We start from the raw sequence: 17223 nt of genomic DNA on the forward strand, positions 1-17223 counted from the left end.
CAAGTTCCAATTAAAAAAAAGGAGCAAAACCAATTTCATCCTTTATAAATAGTATCTTATGAAGTAGTAGCGTTGTAGGACTAGACACTCAAAATTGATCAGTAAATAAATAGAATCCAGATGATTTAATTAATTAAATTACAATTGCCAGTTATGGCTGTAGGTCATAAGAAGCTATAGCTACCTGTGATCCAAGATTTTGAAGAAAGTATAATATTTTTGCTCATCAGCAAGGAAAAGTTGAGTCCACCACTAAAAATATCAAGTATATGTTCACATCAGCTTTCATAGATACCTACGTATCTTATAGAGGAGGACTTTTAAGTTTTAATGCTAAATTTCATGACACTAATCTTCAGCAGTTGATCATGCATTATTTAGTAGTACAAATGATTAATTGTTAAATAAGTCTTTTTTGTTTTCCACCTTTCTTCCTTTCTATACTTATTGTTTTACCTTTTGAAGCCTTCAGACCAACCTAACACAATTCTTCATGTATGTTATGTGTCTTTCACCTGCATGTTAGCATGGGCTATTTTGATTTATTCATGAATAAATGAAGGAAATTTTGTCCATACTTGTTGAATATGCAAATTATCACTCGTGCTTCTCTGGAGGTCATTGAAGCTCCACCAGTCTGTTTCAAGGAGTCTCCTCCCCTGGTATCTTATGAAAGTGCACGGCTATGCTTACAGGGTTTCTTTTTTCCTCTTGCAAGACTTGCAGTTCTCTTTAATGTGAAATACTGATAACTGTTTGTGTTGTTGAAACTTTTCCTGACTGATAACTGCTCCAGTCAGATTGTCGTTTTCTTTTACCTTCAGCTGCAGGATTGTTTTGAGAGTGTGGTTTATGGGGTGTGCTGGTGTGTGTGGCCATGAAGCTTCCCGTTTTTCTGTGTGGGGTTTTTTTTGACTTAAATTTTAAAATGTTTTAGTATTTGGGGATTTAGAGCAGGGAACCAAGTTCAGCGTGTTGCCTGATGATGTGCCCTTGACTGTCTTCAGGAAAACCTACTCTTAGACTCAACAGTTTGTATTTTCCCATATAGTCAACGGGGATTGCTGGGATACTTGCAGCAGTGCTCTGCGTGGAATGAGATGCTCCGCGTTGCCAGGGCAATGGATGCACCGAGCCTGCTCCTGACTGATGTTGTGGAGGATGAACAGGGCTCTTACAGTTACTGGCCGGAGTTACTGGCAGTTGCTGTTGCACTGGAAATGACAAACGCAGAAAAACCAGGCAACGTAGATACCTAAGATGAAATAATGGAAAGCCTAGCAGCACCAGAGTGTGTTTAATGCTCTTTCTGCCCACGTGGTGAAGGAAACTAATTGCCTGACATGCAAAAAGCATGAGGGGGTATTCATGCTTTCTTGGGAAAAATCATGCTTTATTGTGATTGTAATAAGGACTCTGTTTTCAACTTCTCTTTTTCCAGAGTCCCAAAAAGTAGGCAGATACACTTGTCATGGGCTAAACTTCTGGTTACTTTTGACCTTGAGGTCACTGGAACAGAAAGGGTGGTTTTGTCTGCAGGTTGCAAGATTATTCACATAGCACGCTCTGCGTGCTTTACATTGAAATTAAGGTTTTCTTCCATTTGGGTTTCTGATAACAGGCTTAGCTTATTTCAAGTCCTACCCGGTATTGGGGAATTTTTTTTTTTCAATTTTCAGTATCTGTAAAGCACTTTGAAGCGATCCAACTGAGACATTTTTTTTTTCTTCCAGTTTTTATTACTAAAGTGGGATAGGTCATTCAGTTTTTCTGCCCTCCCCCCCAGTGTTCTGAGATCGCAATAGACTGGATTCTAATTTGATTAGCTGACTAACCAGCCTGCTGGAACTCATAGAAAAAAGTCTTCTTGAATCTAGATTGGTGGACATCTCTCAGAAATCAGTTTTTCAGCTAAGAACAAAATTTCCTGTTGTATGTTAAGATTTTCTTTGTTTGTGCTTTGTTTTAGCATAAGAGTTAACAATATTGACTTCTTAATTTTTATTTTAATATAGCTTTTCCATTGGAATGTATTCAATAAGCAAATATAATTTTCAATCTTTGTATCAGAAGTCTAAAGTCTTAGCATGAAGCAGTGACTTTGCATATATTTCTAGTCGTATTCTTGGCACACTAACCGAAATAAAAGTGCCTCTGTTTTTTAAATACATCTTAATTCAAAGTGGAGCAAATTTGTTGTCTTGTTACAAAATCTATGAGAATGGGTAGGATGAAGCTAAATTATGAATTTAGCTATGAATGTTTGCAGGGTCCATGGTTAGACTGCTGGAATTGCACATTCTTTTTATCAGAGAAACTGTAAAGTGTAAATCTGAGTAAACTTAAATATCAGAAATACTAATGCAATGTCTTCTCAGTGTGATAAATGAGCTTTGTTATCCCAACTAGGCTTGTTCAGAGCGGACTCTGGTATCTCTGTAACAAGTGCCACCATGTCTAGGGGAAACGCCTTCACTTTAAAGAGGGAGAAGAGACAGTCCAGAAGAAACATGAAGTACAATTTCAACTTGTGGCTTGTAAATGCAATTCCTATAAAATATTTAAATTCTGACTTTAAGAACAGAATCTTTGAGTCTTTAGTCTTTGAGTATTACCACAGTTGATACGTAAACAGAAGAACCTGCTAAAAACCTACCGGAATCTGGATTCACTGTTCAGAACTCCTTTGAACCTTTTCTGAAGTTGAAAATTAAAAACTAAAAAAACCCCCAAACAAACAGAAAATAACAACAAAAAACCCCCAATCATGCAACCAAACCCACCCAAAAACCCTCCAACCCAAAGTCCAATTTCCTTAGGAGACAGGCACAAAATTCCTTACTTTGAATGGGATGTATTTGTCCTTTAGGTTTTTTTCATGTATTTTTTCCTACCTTCAAGAGTCTTCAGTGTTGATGGTATTATGTTGTACTTCAGAAGATTCAACAGCAGTCTTTCTCTTCTGTCCTTATAGTTGTTTTGCTATGCATACAATTGCCAAATAAAGCTTCTTTTGCACTCCAAAAAAGTATTGCTTTCAATACTAGCCAATAGATAATAATTAGCAAAAGATATTTAAGCATAATGCATTGTGCAGCACTTCTAGCCTGTCCTTAAGATTACAAAATCTGAATCGTATTTTTATATCAATCTAGCTTTTTGCCTGGCAGCTCAGAATACTGTCAAGGCTAAAATGAAGTTCATATTTCTGTCCTTTGTTCAAGTTTTCATTAACTTTTCAGATTTATGTAAGTGATATTTTTGTGTAGTGCAGACTTCAAATTCTTCAGCTGATTTTCCTAAAGATATGGTGCAGATATTGATCAATGGAATAAAGTTATTGAACAATTAGGAACACCATCAGCAGACTTCATGAAGAAACTACAGCCTACAGTGAGGAATTATGTAGAAAATAGGCCAAAATATCCCGGTATTAAATTTGAAGAACTCTTCCCAGACTGGATATTTCCATCAGAATCTGATCGTGACAAGTTAAAAAGTAAGGCGAATTTTTTTCCTCTTTCTTTTTTAAGATGTTAATTTAAAATGTCTGCAATACGCTTAATTTAAAGAAAAATATTTATTGCAATAGATGTCAACATTAGAAGCTGCATACCTTCTGTTTTTCATTTGACATGTCCTGAAATCTTAATAGTATTCATTAAATACAGAACTATTTCCCTGTTCCCAGTATTCTGTTTCATTCTCTTTAATTCTAATCCGTTGAATAATGTCTCTTACGTAAATGTTCTCTGAAAATAATACTTGTTATGGAGGTTATTTGTAATTAGCTTTTTCTAGTTGATGTGTGCGTATAATTCATTTTGGCTATACTTTTACTTTAGATAATTACTGATAAAATGAAAAAAAAGACCCAACTTATTATATTCTCTAGATGATAAAATTTTTTTTACATAAAATAACCTGTTACAGCCTATTTTATTATTACAATAATAGTTCAGATGAAAAAGAAATGTCAGTGAAGTACCACTTCAACAATGGGTAGCCAGTTACCATGCAGTAACACCTTTAAAAGAAAAACTAATTTGCTGTTACAGAAATTAGATAATTACTGTACCAAAATGTTTTTTTTAAAAGCTTAGTTAAAATGTTGAGTGTGTTTTATGTTCAGTAGTTAGTGCCAAATAAACTGTGACCCATGTAACAGCAGAACTGTTCAAAATCGAGGTTGGTTGGTGTCAGCTGCAGGGTTTATTTTGGATAATAGCAAAATAACATTTACACTAAAGGAGTGTGATCTCATTCTTTAAAAAAAAAAAAAAATTGCTGTATGGTAAAGCTTGGATTTGTAGGCCTGTCTTCACAGTGAAAAATATATACTGTTAGTGTATATCCTGTGTTCCCAGTATTCATTTTCTGTGTCAGATGTTAAACTCTACAGCTCTTTTACATGTATGTGTTTTTCACTTTTACTTTCTAGCCAGCCAAGCTAGAGATTTATTATCAAAAATGCTTGTAGTAGATCCAGACAAGAGAATTTCTGTAGATGAAGCCTTACGTCATCCTTATATTACTGTCTGGTATGATCCAGCTGAAGCAGAAGCTGTAAGTTTGCATTTAAAATAAATTTTAAGATATCAGTTTAATAACTTTAAAGAATACCTTTAGTTTTAGTCAAGAGCATGCTTTGAACTCATCCTTTGGCTAGCAAAAGTCATGCATAAAGCCTTCAGATCAACATTAGGGGCAGAATCACCTGAAGAACAGCTGCTGGAGTGCAGTTGATATAATTTTGAAAGTCGTTGTTGATAGTTACCTTTACAGAAAGAGTTGCCTGTGTGGTGGTAATTAGGGCTTTTTTAAAAGGGGACTTCCTCTAAGGCCCCATAAAGCCTTACAATGAGTTTAATTTTTGTTGACGCTTTTAAACAACCTTTCGGTGGGAGGTAGGACTTAAAAGCAAATTCTGGAGTTTTAAAACGAATGTGACTGAGGTATAGGGAATAGACTGCCAAAGATGAAGGTAAAAACATGCCAAAAAAGTTGTCATTTTTAGTTTTTTTAGTTACGATTGGTTGTTTTAACGTGATGTAGTAGATACGCTATAGACTTTCTTTTCTTTGTAGCCTCCACCTCAAATCTATGATGCTCAATTGGAAGAAAGAGAGCATGCAATTGAAGAATGGAAAGGTAAAAAGTGAGCATGACAAATGACATGTGTTGTAATAACTTGTATTATTAATGCGTGGCTCGCAGTACATGTGTGCTGGACTGTGTAACTGACTGGAACCCACTGTTCCAATGATGCATTACTGCTTGTGGCAATATGAAAAGAAATCAGTAATAGAAAAATGTTCTATTTGGAGTGAATATATATATATACACGTGTATATGTACATACATATACATGTACATTCTGAAGTCTGTTCAACAAAATGCCGCAGTTTCATTTTTTTTTTCCTTCCATTCCTCTGAGTATTTTGTTATTCTTAAGTGTTTGTAATCTCTGTGGGTTTTTTCTTGATGGAAAATTCTCTGAAGGAGAAACATGTGCCTCTTCTCAGTGTGCATTATTTAAGCCACATCTTTTGACAATATTTACTACTGCATTTGTTCTAGAGGTCTTAAATAGCAGAAGAGTTTTTTGATGTGGTGGGTTTTTTTCCTCTCATCATTGCTTATTTATTGACCAAATAGTTTAAACTGTTGACTTAAATGAATAAACAGCATTGTGGTATTGAAATCAATTACACCTTACAGTTCTAGTCAAAAACATTAAGTGGCGAGGCAGTTCAGATTTTACACATCTACCATCAGAGGACCAAGGGTGATAGACACCTTTGCTTAGTACTTTAGAAGTAGCTTGGTTTTGTAAAATAGCTTTATAAATTTCAGGTATTGATTCTGGTTTATATATATTTTCTTTAGGGCATGTCTGCACATGTACGCTTCAAATTATTTTGGATTAATGCAAGGTGGAAAATGAAAAGGGATCAGTTTAATCTATACAGCATATCTAATCTATACAACATTTGTAAATGTTATTACTCAGAATTAGAGGTCTTAATGTATTTAAATACTGTTACTCTTAGTTACATTAAGACTATGGGTACATACACAAGCTACTGTGAGTTAACTGAAAGTACAACTTAAGTGTACCTGATGCAGCAGTAATAATCCTTTTGTTCTAGAAGGGACCGAAGTAAGCCCTCTTGCATGAACCATACCACAGACATATCAAACAGAATAATGGATGCTTCTTTAAAGTTACAGCTCTGATTGTTTTTGTTGTTGTTCAGGTGCCTGTATCCTAAATCATCCTTGATTAGTAAATAAGGGCTTTCATGTGATATTTTAATTGTTTGTTTAACCTACTTCAGAATTTCCAGACTTTCCTCAATGTATCCATAGAGATTGTTCTTTAAGAATAAAGACATTTGTGTATGGTTTTGTTATCAAAGTAAAATTTACACAGGGCTTATCCATGTGGTTTTTTTTTTTTAAATCCAAGTCTGATTTTTTTTTTACAGTTAATATTAGTGCATTGTGGGTCTACATAAAGTTTTGGGGTGGGATGGTTGTTACTTTTAAATGGAGAGCTATTCTATTTATAAAATATGTTGATTTTAGGACATGCTTGGTGTCTGTCTGTGATGCGTAAAGAAAATCCGTAGAATTCTCTAATCATTGCCATAGGCCTTTAAAAAAAAAAGGGGGGGGGGGGGAAATAAATATCTATACAGTTGTACTTCCAGACTGACCCTTAACCATTTCATTGTACCTTTATGTATATGTATACAAATTGTATACAATTGTATACAAATCCTCTGTGATCTTACAATGTTTTTTCTGTCTCTTCTTTCATTCCTCCCGCCCTTCTCTCATAAGAATTAATATACAAAGAAGTAATGGATTGGGAAGAAAGGAGCAAGAATGGTGTGGTAAAAGATCAGCCCTCAGGTTAGTCATTGTTTCAGTAGTTCTCCTGTAACTGATACTTAGTGCTGAGCTGTTGCACTAGTGAATGAAGAAATCCTGCTTAATAATCCAGGTAGGCCAAAGTTTTATTGTTCGAGACTCGTGATTCTGATCAGCCTTTGGAGATCCATGTGCAGTGGCTTTTCATTCTTACGAAGTAAATTGTAGGAAAACTTAAGAAGTCTTGTGTGTCCAACACCCTGAGCTGCCTTCTCCCCAGAGAGCTCAGTCATATGAAATAATTGATACCATGTTACATCATCTGTCACATAGGTATCTTTTATGCTGAATGCTTATTCTGTGGCTCTGCCTGAATGAGTCCCTTTCGTGCAGGGTTAAATGTCGTTAGGGCCCCTTGTTTTAAAATAGTTAATAGTGCAAAGTATTTATGCCCATGACTGAATCCTTGATGTTTGCTGCCGTTCTCTTGATTCAGTAATGGGAATATTGTACTGTCTTTTATTAACTATATCTGTTAGACTTCTTGATACTCAGGTCACTATTCACATTATACATTGCCTTTTTTTTTTCCTTCTTCCCACGTGCTGCCCACCCCCCACCCCCCCCGAGCGGGGGAAAAAATAAAAATCTCTTCTCTTAATGTTCACCTTGGGTTTTGAGTGCTACAGAACTTAGTGCTTGCTTTTCTACTGTTTATTAATTTCTTTATTTTCTAAGGATTTCTGTGGGGAAAGCGATGCTCAGAGCCTAGAAGTATGGTTATTTGTACCTGCAATATTGTCTTTCCTCAGATTTTATTATGTTTGGTTTACTTAGCACAGATGCAGCAGTGAATAGCAACACCAGCCCTTCCCAGTCATCATCTATCAATGACATTTCATCCATGTCAACAGAGCAAACATTGGCCTCAGATACAGACAGCAGCCTCGATGCCTTGACAGGACCCCTTGAAGGATGTCGATGATCAGCCAGGATTGCAGACTTGACTTTGGAAAGGAACTGTTGCTTCCGTTGGGCCTGAATTGCTTGTAAGTTAATGGAACCAAGTAGAAAAACTCCATGTTCTGCATGTTCTGCTAAAGTAATGCCTGTTTTTTTTACTCAGTTGTTATGAAATTGCCTGCTTAATGTTGTAGAATGAAAGCAAATCAATGTCTAAAGAACAAAAATTTAAATTTAGACACTATTATAGGCTTTTCTTTGTTTCAGCCTATTTCAGGTGAGCAGTTATAATAGACTTTTAGCCAATAACTCCTCTTAAGTGGGTTCATGAATCTTCAGTCCCAATTAGCAGGCTTCTGTGACACAATATTTGTTTACATTTTAGTACAGTATTGCTCATTAGTAGGTTTTTTTGAATGTATAGTCTCTGAAGTTTGTTTTAATGTGTGACTGGAGCCGTTTGCTTTATTTAATGACTGGAGTGTTGTATGTAAGTGTGAACTCGCACATTGAATGCTCTCATGTGTGGGATGAATGTTGAAAGGGCAGTTATTTTTCCACATAGCACTTTTTTTTTTATTGAGCCCTTTCTATCTTCACTTTCCAACGATTCTGTCTATCTTCTTGTAGAAGAGATAAAACGTGAAGTTTAAAGAATATAGTCATCTGTATTTCACCTATGAGTATGTGTGTCTAACTTTTTCAGTTTTTTAAACTTGGATGGAAGATACAGTGGCTTAATTAAATCTTAAGGAAGGATGAGTGACTTATCTGTGAAGCAGTGCCTGTTTAGAAGAGGAGAGAGTGCTAAAATGTTCTGTATTGTCTAGCTTGTGATACTGGTCCTTTAACAAAAACAAACAGAAAAGGAAATTATATCTGTGATGCTCTTCATTCACTGCAAAGTCTGATAAAAGGACTGATGAATTGGAGAGACTTGCAGCCTCAAAAGGAGCTGCATAAATGTTTTCCATTTTCTTAATGGGTCCATCCTATCTAGCGAGTGATTAAAGAAATAAAAATACAGTAGTTTTGAGTCACTTATAAATTAAGTATTTGGTTAACAAAGCTTAGCTCTATTCCCGCATTAGGAAAACCTCTCTATTTGTACTGGGGGAGGAAAACATATTTAATACATATTTTCTAAATACAGTGTCAGAGAAGAAGAGGAGATTATTTGCTGTCTCAATATAGGCTTATCAATACAGTTTTTGGAATCAGATAATACAAACGTCTGTTAAATTGCACAATAAGTTGAATTAGAAAATGCATTTGCAGTAGAGTAGGGCTTAAATTGCTTTATACTACACACTTGTGAATTTGTGCACATTCACTTTGGAGTGCACGGGTGTGAAATTTTGCTAAAGATTCTTGTGTGTGCATGCGTGTGAGATTAAACTATATAACTATAAGAGTAATACAGATGTACAAGATGAGGTAAAACACCACTTTCTTAAAGGCACTATATTTAGCTGTTGATCCAGATACTCTTGACTTGAATATATAAATAGAACTTATAAAATATACTGGCCCAGCCAGCCACTACATTACTGACATATTTCTCTTCTAAAAGAAAATTGTCCATTGTTTCTGACCTTATGATTTGAAAAGCAGCAATTTCTCTTTATGCAAACATTGTTTTTATATTAAAATTGTACCCCTTTTTAATAGCTTAATTTGCTGTAGCAAAAATATTAAGGTTTTACTATCCCAGAAGGTTAAAAATAAATAAATAAAAAATTAACAAAGTACTTAATACGATGTTAACTTCAGAATTGTCATCTGGAATCTTGGATTTTTAAAATTTTGTTTAATTGAACTGCAGGATATTGGGGCTTGGGTTTTTTTCTTGTCGTTTGGTTTTAAACCTACGGATACCTTAGTTTATCTGTGGATACTGACACTATACATGAAATATTTTTAGTGCATTTTTGTCACTGGAAAAAACATTTAGAAATACCTATTTACCACATAGCAGAACAGCGCAGGTTGCTGTTCTTTTGCATTTTTTTTAATCCTTGTTATTTGCATAAGTTAAAATCACTAAAGACACCTGTTCAAAACATCAGTGATTCACTGTGGAAGTAATCTACTGGATTTCATTTTTCAAGATTTTTATCTTTTCAACTGAAGTTGCACTGTGCTATGTTCATTTTAAGAGTTACTGCTTTAGAAGACTTAATGCAACAAAGATTTTCTTTCATCTTTTGGATATTCGCAGAGTTGAACTTTTCCTATTGGACTTGGGCTGCTCAGAACTGGGGGGGGGTGGACCAGATGACCTCCAGCTCTCTTCCAACCTAAATTATTCTGTGATTCAAATTGTCTTTTAATGTCTTAACACAACTGCCCTGTGTCCATGATTTGAACTGGTATCTAACCTTCTTCTAGTACATACTGTTAGCTTGACTATGTGCTCTTGGAACAAAAAACCCCCTGAGATTAACTGAGCTTATTTGTACATCTTATTGTAGGAAAAGCTGTCTCATACCTTATTTTTTTAATGTCTTCTTGCTATGGCATACATTGAAGCTTCAAAACTTTACAGAAATGCTGCTGCCTTTGGAGCATGCATGCAATGTCTGTGGATATTGTAGATTTTTGATTCCAGTATAATTCAAAACCCAATTGCTAATAACCTGAATGAACATCGATCTCAAGAAGGCACATATGCAGATTATATTCAGAAAAATGCATGCTGAAGTTCCCATGCTATTTCAGTGTGCACATAGAGACTATAAATGCACTGCATGCAGATTATATGCATATAGCTGTATTCCTGACTGCAGATTAAGTTCAGTGCCACGTTTGTGAAATGGTCGTCAATGCCGTGAGAACCTCATCTTTGATGGAAAACAAAATGCACATGTAACTTGACAGGGGTTTAAAAGTTTGGTGTGCAATATAATCACTTTTATTCCTAATACTAAAATCATGTGTGTAAAGTGATGCAATTGACCATTTTTTGCACTTTGGCATTTATAAATATTTATATGTATTTAAAGATTAAGAATATGTGAGTGTGTGTATACATATGCATATATATATATTAAGAAACCAGCTCAGTTTTGTAAACATGAATGTTACTTTTCTTTGAGAGACTTTGTATAGTGTTAACACTACTGCGGTATACATAAACAATTTATGAAACATGACTAAAAATAAGTGGTGGTCAACATAGATACAATCTGTAATCTTAACTGCTCACCTGAAAAAAGAGAGGAATCTATGGCTATCAATCAGATTATTTACCAGAAACATTATGTTAAATATATGAACACTGAGTAGCTGAATGGCATTGCAGAAATGGAGTATGTTTTAAACAGTTCATTTCATCTGTGCTCATGTCATTTTTCCTCAAAAAAAAAAAACCCCAAAAACCAAACCAACCTTAGAAAGAGAAGCTTGGCCTTTTGAAATTCAGATAAGCAGCCTGTAAGTGTGCTTTGAGGAAATATTGTGATATGACAAGTCTAGTTTTTTATTGAAAAAGATGAGAAATGAATGTCAAAATTAGGGCTTTGTCTGCATGGATCATACAAAATAAACTAGTCTAGTGACTGGAAACTAGCGTTTGCAAACAGCCTTTGAAATTTTGTAATGTTTCCGGTAAGGGTTTGCATTTCTTTGTCAAAATAATGAAAATTAAACTCAACCTTAACTAGAAATTAACTGGTTGGTTGGTAAGTTTCAACAACTGTTAGGAACCAGAGGGCTCTTGAGGTTTGCTTCAAGTCCTAACAGAGCATACGTGTTTAGTCAAAGTTAGTGAAGAAAAAAAAAAAGGGATACCGTATGTTTAATTTTTCTTTCCTAAAGGAAGGACCTTAAATGCTAAATCAGTTTCCTTTTTAGATCTGATTGTATTTGGCTTAAAATTACGATTTTATGAATGAAGTAGGATTTAGACATTCAAAATACAGCTGACATACAGAGTCTCCAAGAACTGAGTGAATGAACTTTTTTTTTTGGCAGAAGTGCAGTCCTCTAGTTTGGTGTGCGCTGGAAGTTCAGATGTTAAAGTGCAGACAAATCTTTACTGAACATAATGCTTTTTTGGAGTATGGGTTCAGTCTTGCAGCAATACAGTTTGTGTGGAGTGTTTCATTTGAATTGTGACACTTGAAATGGAAGTAATTTAACGTGGTGGGGGGTAAATGCTGAACAGCCTTTGTCTGTATATTCTACATATGTCATATGGATTCTATCAGGGCTTGATGCTAAACTTAGTGATACCATATACTGGGAACCAAATTCTTTCCTGGGATGTGTATTGTGTAATTCCTGCTCAAAACTGGTTTTGATCCAGGGACACCTGCACCCAGATGCAGAATTTGGACTTGAGTTCCTATAGATGAATTTAGTAACTTCTTTGCTTTTCCAGAGTGTCTTTGATTATTTTTTTTAACATGTTGAAATATGACCGAAAAAATGTATTCTGGCTCATTATTTTACATATATTTTAGATTGTCTATTACATGAGTGATAGTGATGTTCTAAAAGCTTATTACACAACTTATCAAATCAATTTTATTTTTTGCCCGCTCTGCATGCTAAAAATGTCTGGAGCTAAACTAATGTTTTAGGTAAACCATCTTTTCTCATATTATTGTTGGAGGAAAGTGGAGAGATAACAATCGTTTCTGTTTGTGTTCTATAAAATTACTATTTTTGTAGCTAAAACTTTAGTTGTTGGATTTCAATCCCACAATGTTGCTTTGTGGATATAAATTTACCTGGGTCCGCTATTTCAAACAGAATATGTATAACAAGTCCAGTACAAAATTAAACTAATAAAATGCACTCTTCTGCAATTTGTTATTGAAAATATGGCAAATTATTTTGGTCCAAGAATTCAAAACAAAATAGAGAAAATACATTTAACTACTTAAGTTTTTATTCCTTGATGCTGCTGCTTATTTTTTGAAAAGGTGCTTGCAGTTTTGCACAAAAGAAATCAACTTTATTAATTGCTGGGTTTGAAGCACTTTAGGATTCTTCTAAATACAACCAGTATACGGTGTAAAAAGGAATGACAAAAAAAATGTTTAATGTGTTTAAATTTTGGTTGCAATCTTTGCTATTCTGATAGATTTGATCAGCATGTTCCTTTAAATATAAACCTGTTTTCAGAGATTTTAAATTAGAAATTTTTTTTATGGGCTGAAATTTAACACATAGGAAGAGATCATTTGAGAAACATCTTGTACTCAAATGCCTGTAGGGTGACTTGAGTAGCGATGTGACTACCTAGCCATCTATTATATAAAGATACAACAAAGATACAACAACGTTTGTTCCTATAGCAAGATTAGCTAGCTATGAGCACTGGGGTTCTTTTTCTTAAACAAAAAACTTTTTATTAACTTCTGGCTACGCATCGTGAGGTAGTTGCGTATCTTTATGGTAAGACCAGAACATCTGCTTATTGGGACTCCGCTGCAATAGATGCTCTATGAATACCACAGGAAGACGCTGTCCCTGCTCTGAAATACTGGTCCGAAACCCCGATACTTTCTAGGGTGTGCTTAAGCAAGTACATGGGTATTTGTTTCCCAGGCTGGGTCTGTAGTTCAGCACTCCGTAGTTTCTTGGGATAACAAAAGCAGTGGAGAAAGTAATCGGGTGAGAACAACATTTTATGTTCAGTACCTGAAACAGTAGTCATATTTGTTACTGATAGCAAAGCTAATTTAATACCTGTGAGCATATGCTATTGTATTGTGTTCTAATGGGGAAAACTTTTTTGAAAAACCAAGTGTGTCACTAGCTTTTCTATGAATTCAGATGCTTAAATTGGTGCTAATTTTTTAAAAGAAAATGTAACAGATGGTTAGCAGTGTATTTGTCTGTTTTTGATACCTATATTTTCTTAAATGGTGGCAAGCCAAACTTTGTAAAATGACTAATGTGCATTTTCAGCTTCATCAGATTCCCAGATTTCCCTAAAGTAAAATGGTTAAACTTTCATGGTAGTTACTGCTTCTTTGGAGCTATTGCTTTCAGGTGTGTTATACACTAATAAAGTGAACACAGTTAGAAAAGATAGCAATACATAACTATCCCTTTCTTTAAATTACATGACATGTTGGGTTCCCTGGGTGGTTTTAGCAGTTTAGTGTAATCAAGATGCCTAATTAAGAGCAAATCAGATACGTGTGTGCAGTTAACTCAGTACAGTGAAGCCTTACCTGGTCATTAAGGTAATTTATAGAGACTATACAAATTTTCATCTATTTTAAAGAGGGAATAACAAATAGAAATAATTGTTTTTGTACAAATTCAGATATTAAGTCCAGAGAATATATTCTATAGTGTACTCCAGAACACATGCTATTAAAGAGTATATAGGCTCCTTGAGTGATTTGTTATGAAATCTGGATTTATCTAATGACTCAAAATAAACCCCCTCCAAAAATTAGTTCCTTGAGAATTTAGTTTGAAATGCCTTCAAGTTTTAACTCCCTTCAGAATGCTTTGTACGTCTCGTTTTGGCCCTCTTTCCCATCTTCTGTTGTGACCAAATGTCACAAAATGTCACAAAAAGTAGCATCAAGCCCTATCACTTGTTATAGTGTTCTGATTTTATGGCCTTAATATTATAGTATGGTATATAATTTCAGAAGAAAGATGTGCTTTGAAGTCTAATGATATAGATACATGTGGCCTCTTCTGCCTATGAAATTAGGCTTTGATTGTCATGGCTCATTCTTGATGCTTGTGCAATAGGAACATGTTCCTTTCAATGCAGTGGCTATTTTGTCTGATGCTGGACTTTGTTTTCAGGATGACTAGAAAGTTTTTTGTTTTGTTTCTTTTTTATGGACAGCAGTCATGCTTCCTTGTTTTTGGATTGATTTTTCTTTAAGGAAACTAGGATTTCATAAGGAAAACTGTCAATAACTAGTTCTGAAGTGCTAGTTAAAGCCTCGTTCTGAAGCTTTTTGGGTTTTTTCCTCCAAAAACCTTATCGTAAAACAGTACTAAAGCCACTGTAAAATTACAAATAAATATGTCTACTTAAATGATTTGAGCAGTCTGTTTTATTTGCTGTAGCAATGTTTTCTTTTTCTTGATCCTTCCTGTGTTGAAGTGGAATGTTTTATGTAACCAAAATGATGTATGCTCTTAGTTATCTTAAAACACAAAGTTTCAGTTACCACTTCAGCTTCCAGTTAACCAAAAAGTAAGTATTGGTACGAAAAATGGATGAAGAACAGCTTTCAGAGATTGGTTGGAGCTGCTTCCTCCTGATCAACTGGAACATTTGGACGCATTAACAGCACTTGGTTTTACTGCCAAGTGTATTTTGAAATTTTTTTTTTTTTAAATTGCAGAAGCTGTTTTCTGTAAACTGTAGAAGCTTGCCCGGTAATACTGACAGATCTGTATTCCCATCCATGTGCTTAAACAGTATCATAATCAGATTGTCTGACTTCCTTGCACGTTTCAGATATGCTACTGGCCAGATACGTTGTGTGCCTGCCTATACGTACATGTATAAAAGGAGTTTTCTCTTCACCTTGTGCTCAGACAATGTTGTGTTTCATTTTGTTCTCACTGAACGAGACAGAGGTACAGCTAACTTGAAAAAATAGTTCCATTATACTTACTTTGAGGAAGAGGTAAGTATTCTTGCAAAGACAGTGAGGAGGTTTCCAGGCGCTTTGTGAAGCTGTCTGCTCTAACTCCGGGGAAGGTGAAGTAAAACTTACCTGCTACTTTGATCTAACTGCTTTTCATGGAGGTTTTCTAACATTAGAGGAAGGGTTAACGCAGCTGCCTTTCTAGATATATGGCTAGGGCTTTCAGCCAGACTTTGGTGTTGTAAAAGCTTCACCTATGACAGTCTGAAACAATTTTTACAGCAACATTGCTGTTTCTTGTGTGGAGAACTCGAAGTTTTCTCTCTTCTCTACAGGGCATTGCAGCAAAGTATCTGGATAAAGCAGGGATGCCTGGTAGATCCCGAAGTTCCCCTGTATTTGATGATGGGATATTTTTCAGGTTGCTTCTTCAGCTACCAAGGAAGACCTAATTCATTAAATAGAGAACAACAACAACAACAAAGCAGGAACATGAGGTGTGTGCAGGGCAGTGCTTTACAAAGCATTACCCGAGTACATTCCTTGCCTCATGCCGTACCTTTTCTTTATATTTCCTGCAAGTTCTTGAAGTTGGCAGGACCGTTCCAGAAAGGTAAGGAGGGAGGGAACTGATTAAACAAGACCCAAATAATTTTTGAGGAAAATGGGACTTCAGAAGTGCGGTTTTTTTATAGCAACGAGGTCTCAGAAGATGGAAAAAAAAAAAGAAATGAGGAGAATGTAAGTGCATGGAATTCAAATTAAAATCTGCTCAGTTCATGATTACTTGGTGTGAAGGTAAGACAGCAAAGAAACAAGTTAGGGTTCAACGATGCACTTGTGGAGACTAGGCCGTGCATGGAAGGGGTTGGGCAGCGTGCGCTTACGAATAAAGGGCCTGCAGTATTGCCCTGGGCATGCCCTGCCCATGGGCAGGGCTGCTTCACTCCACGAACCTCGTGGGATAAGACTTTTTTTGATTCGCTCGTATTTGATCTTAAAACAAGCTGCTTGCTCCTCTAGAGGAAAAAAATCTGTGCGGTTTCTGCTTATGCATCATAAGCTGTTCTAGTGAGATACTGAGTTACCAAGTAGAAGGTCACTCTTACATTTATTCTTGCTGAAGAGCAAATAACGAACCACATGTTTTTCTCATATAAGCTATAATTTTAAATTCAGTACAGGTTTAAGTATACAGATGCCATTGTTCATGTTAAAGTTCTTCTGCAGTGGGTTAAAAGAACAGCACTTACTTTCTTGATATTTAACTGTATATGTGTCATTAATGCTGATATCAAAATAGTTAACACATTTCTCCTGTGGAGAGAGGTAGCTCTGAAGAGATGTGAGTGAGGGAGTCTACCAGTGATGGTCTTAAGACTAATGTGTTCTTACGGGAGGCTAATTATAATCAGCGGAGCAAATGGCTTTGTACGAGACCACCTCTTCCTCCTCCATGAATGATATCCCTTCAGTGAGAGGACAGGGATTGCTCAGCAGCTCTGGATCCCAGGCACAGGGCCGTGTGGGAGTGCGGGTGGGAACTATAGGGAGATGCAAGTGTGTTATCTCATTGTTTCTCCGCATTTGTCTCTAACTGAAACGGCTGACTTCGGTATGAGCTCAGCACCCCCTACAGCCCATGTAATACCTATGTGACTTCTGGGGTGGCTGGTAAAACACACTCCAGCAAGCATGACATCCCTTGATTAAAAACACTCGGCCACTTAGGCATTTAGTGCATCAGTACAAGACTCAAGGCTAGCCAAAAAACACCAGGGTGCTTCCCCAGCAC

The 17223-nt window shown here is 35.7% G+C and overlaps 1 protein-coding gene across 2 annotated transcripts in view; it reads left to right on the forward strand.

Annotated features, from left to right (window-relative positions):
• Positions 1-14863, forward strand: part of MAPK9 (mitogen-activated protein kinase 9) — a 27114-nt gene extending 12251 nt beyond the window's left edge. Inside the window, exons 7-11 of one of the 2 annotated variants that reach the window (XM_009322673.1) lie at positions 3317-3499; positions 4442-4566; positions 5088-5151; positions 6850-6921; positions 7717-14863. In XM_009322673.1, the coding sequence (XP_009320948.1) occupies positions 3317-3499; positions 4442-4566; positions 5088-5151; positions 6850-6921; positions 7717-7733 (461 nt within the window). In that variant the 3' untranslated portion in view covers positions 7734-14863. The remainder of the gene's footprint in view (positions 1-3316; positions 3500-4441; positions 4567-5087; positions 5152-6849; positions 6922-7716) is intronic. The other variant, XM_009322672.1, reaches the window with a different exon arrangement.
• The last annotated feature ends 2360 nt before the right edge of the window (positions 14864-17223 follow it).

This window comes from Pygoscelis adeliae, unplaced genomic scaffold (genome assembly GCF_000699105.1).
Source record: "Pygoscelis adeliae isolate BGI_AS28 unplaced genomic scaffold, ASM69910v1 Scaffold34, whole genome shotgun sequence".
Lineage (NCBI taxonomy): Eukaryota > Metazoa > Chordata > Aves > Sphenisciformes > Spheniscidae > Pygoscelis > Pygoscelis adeliae.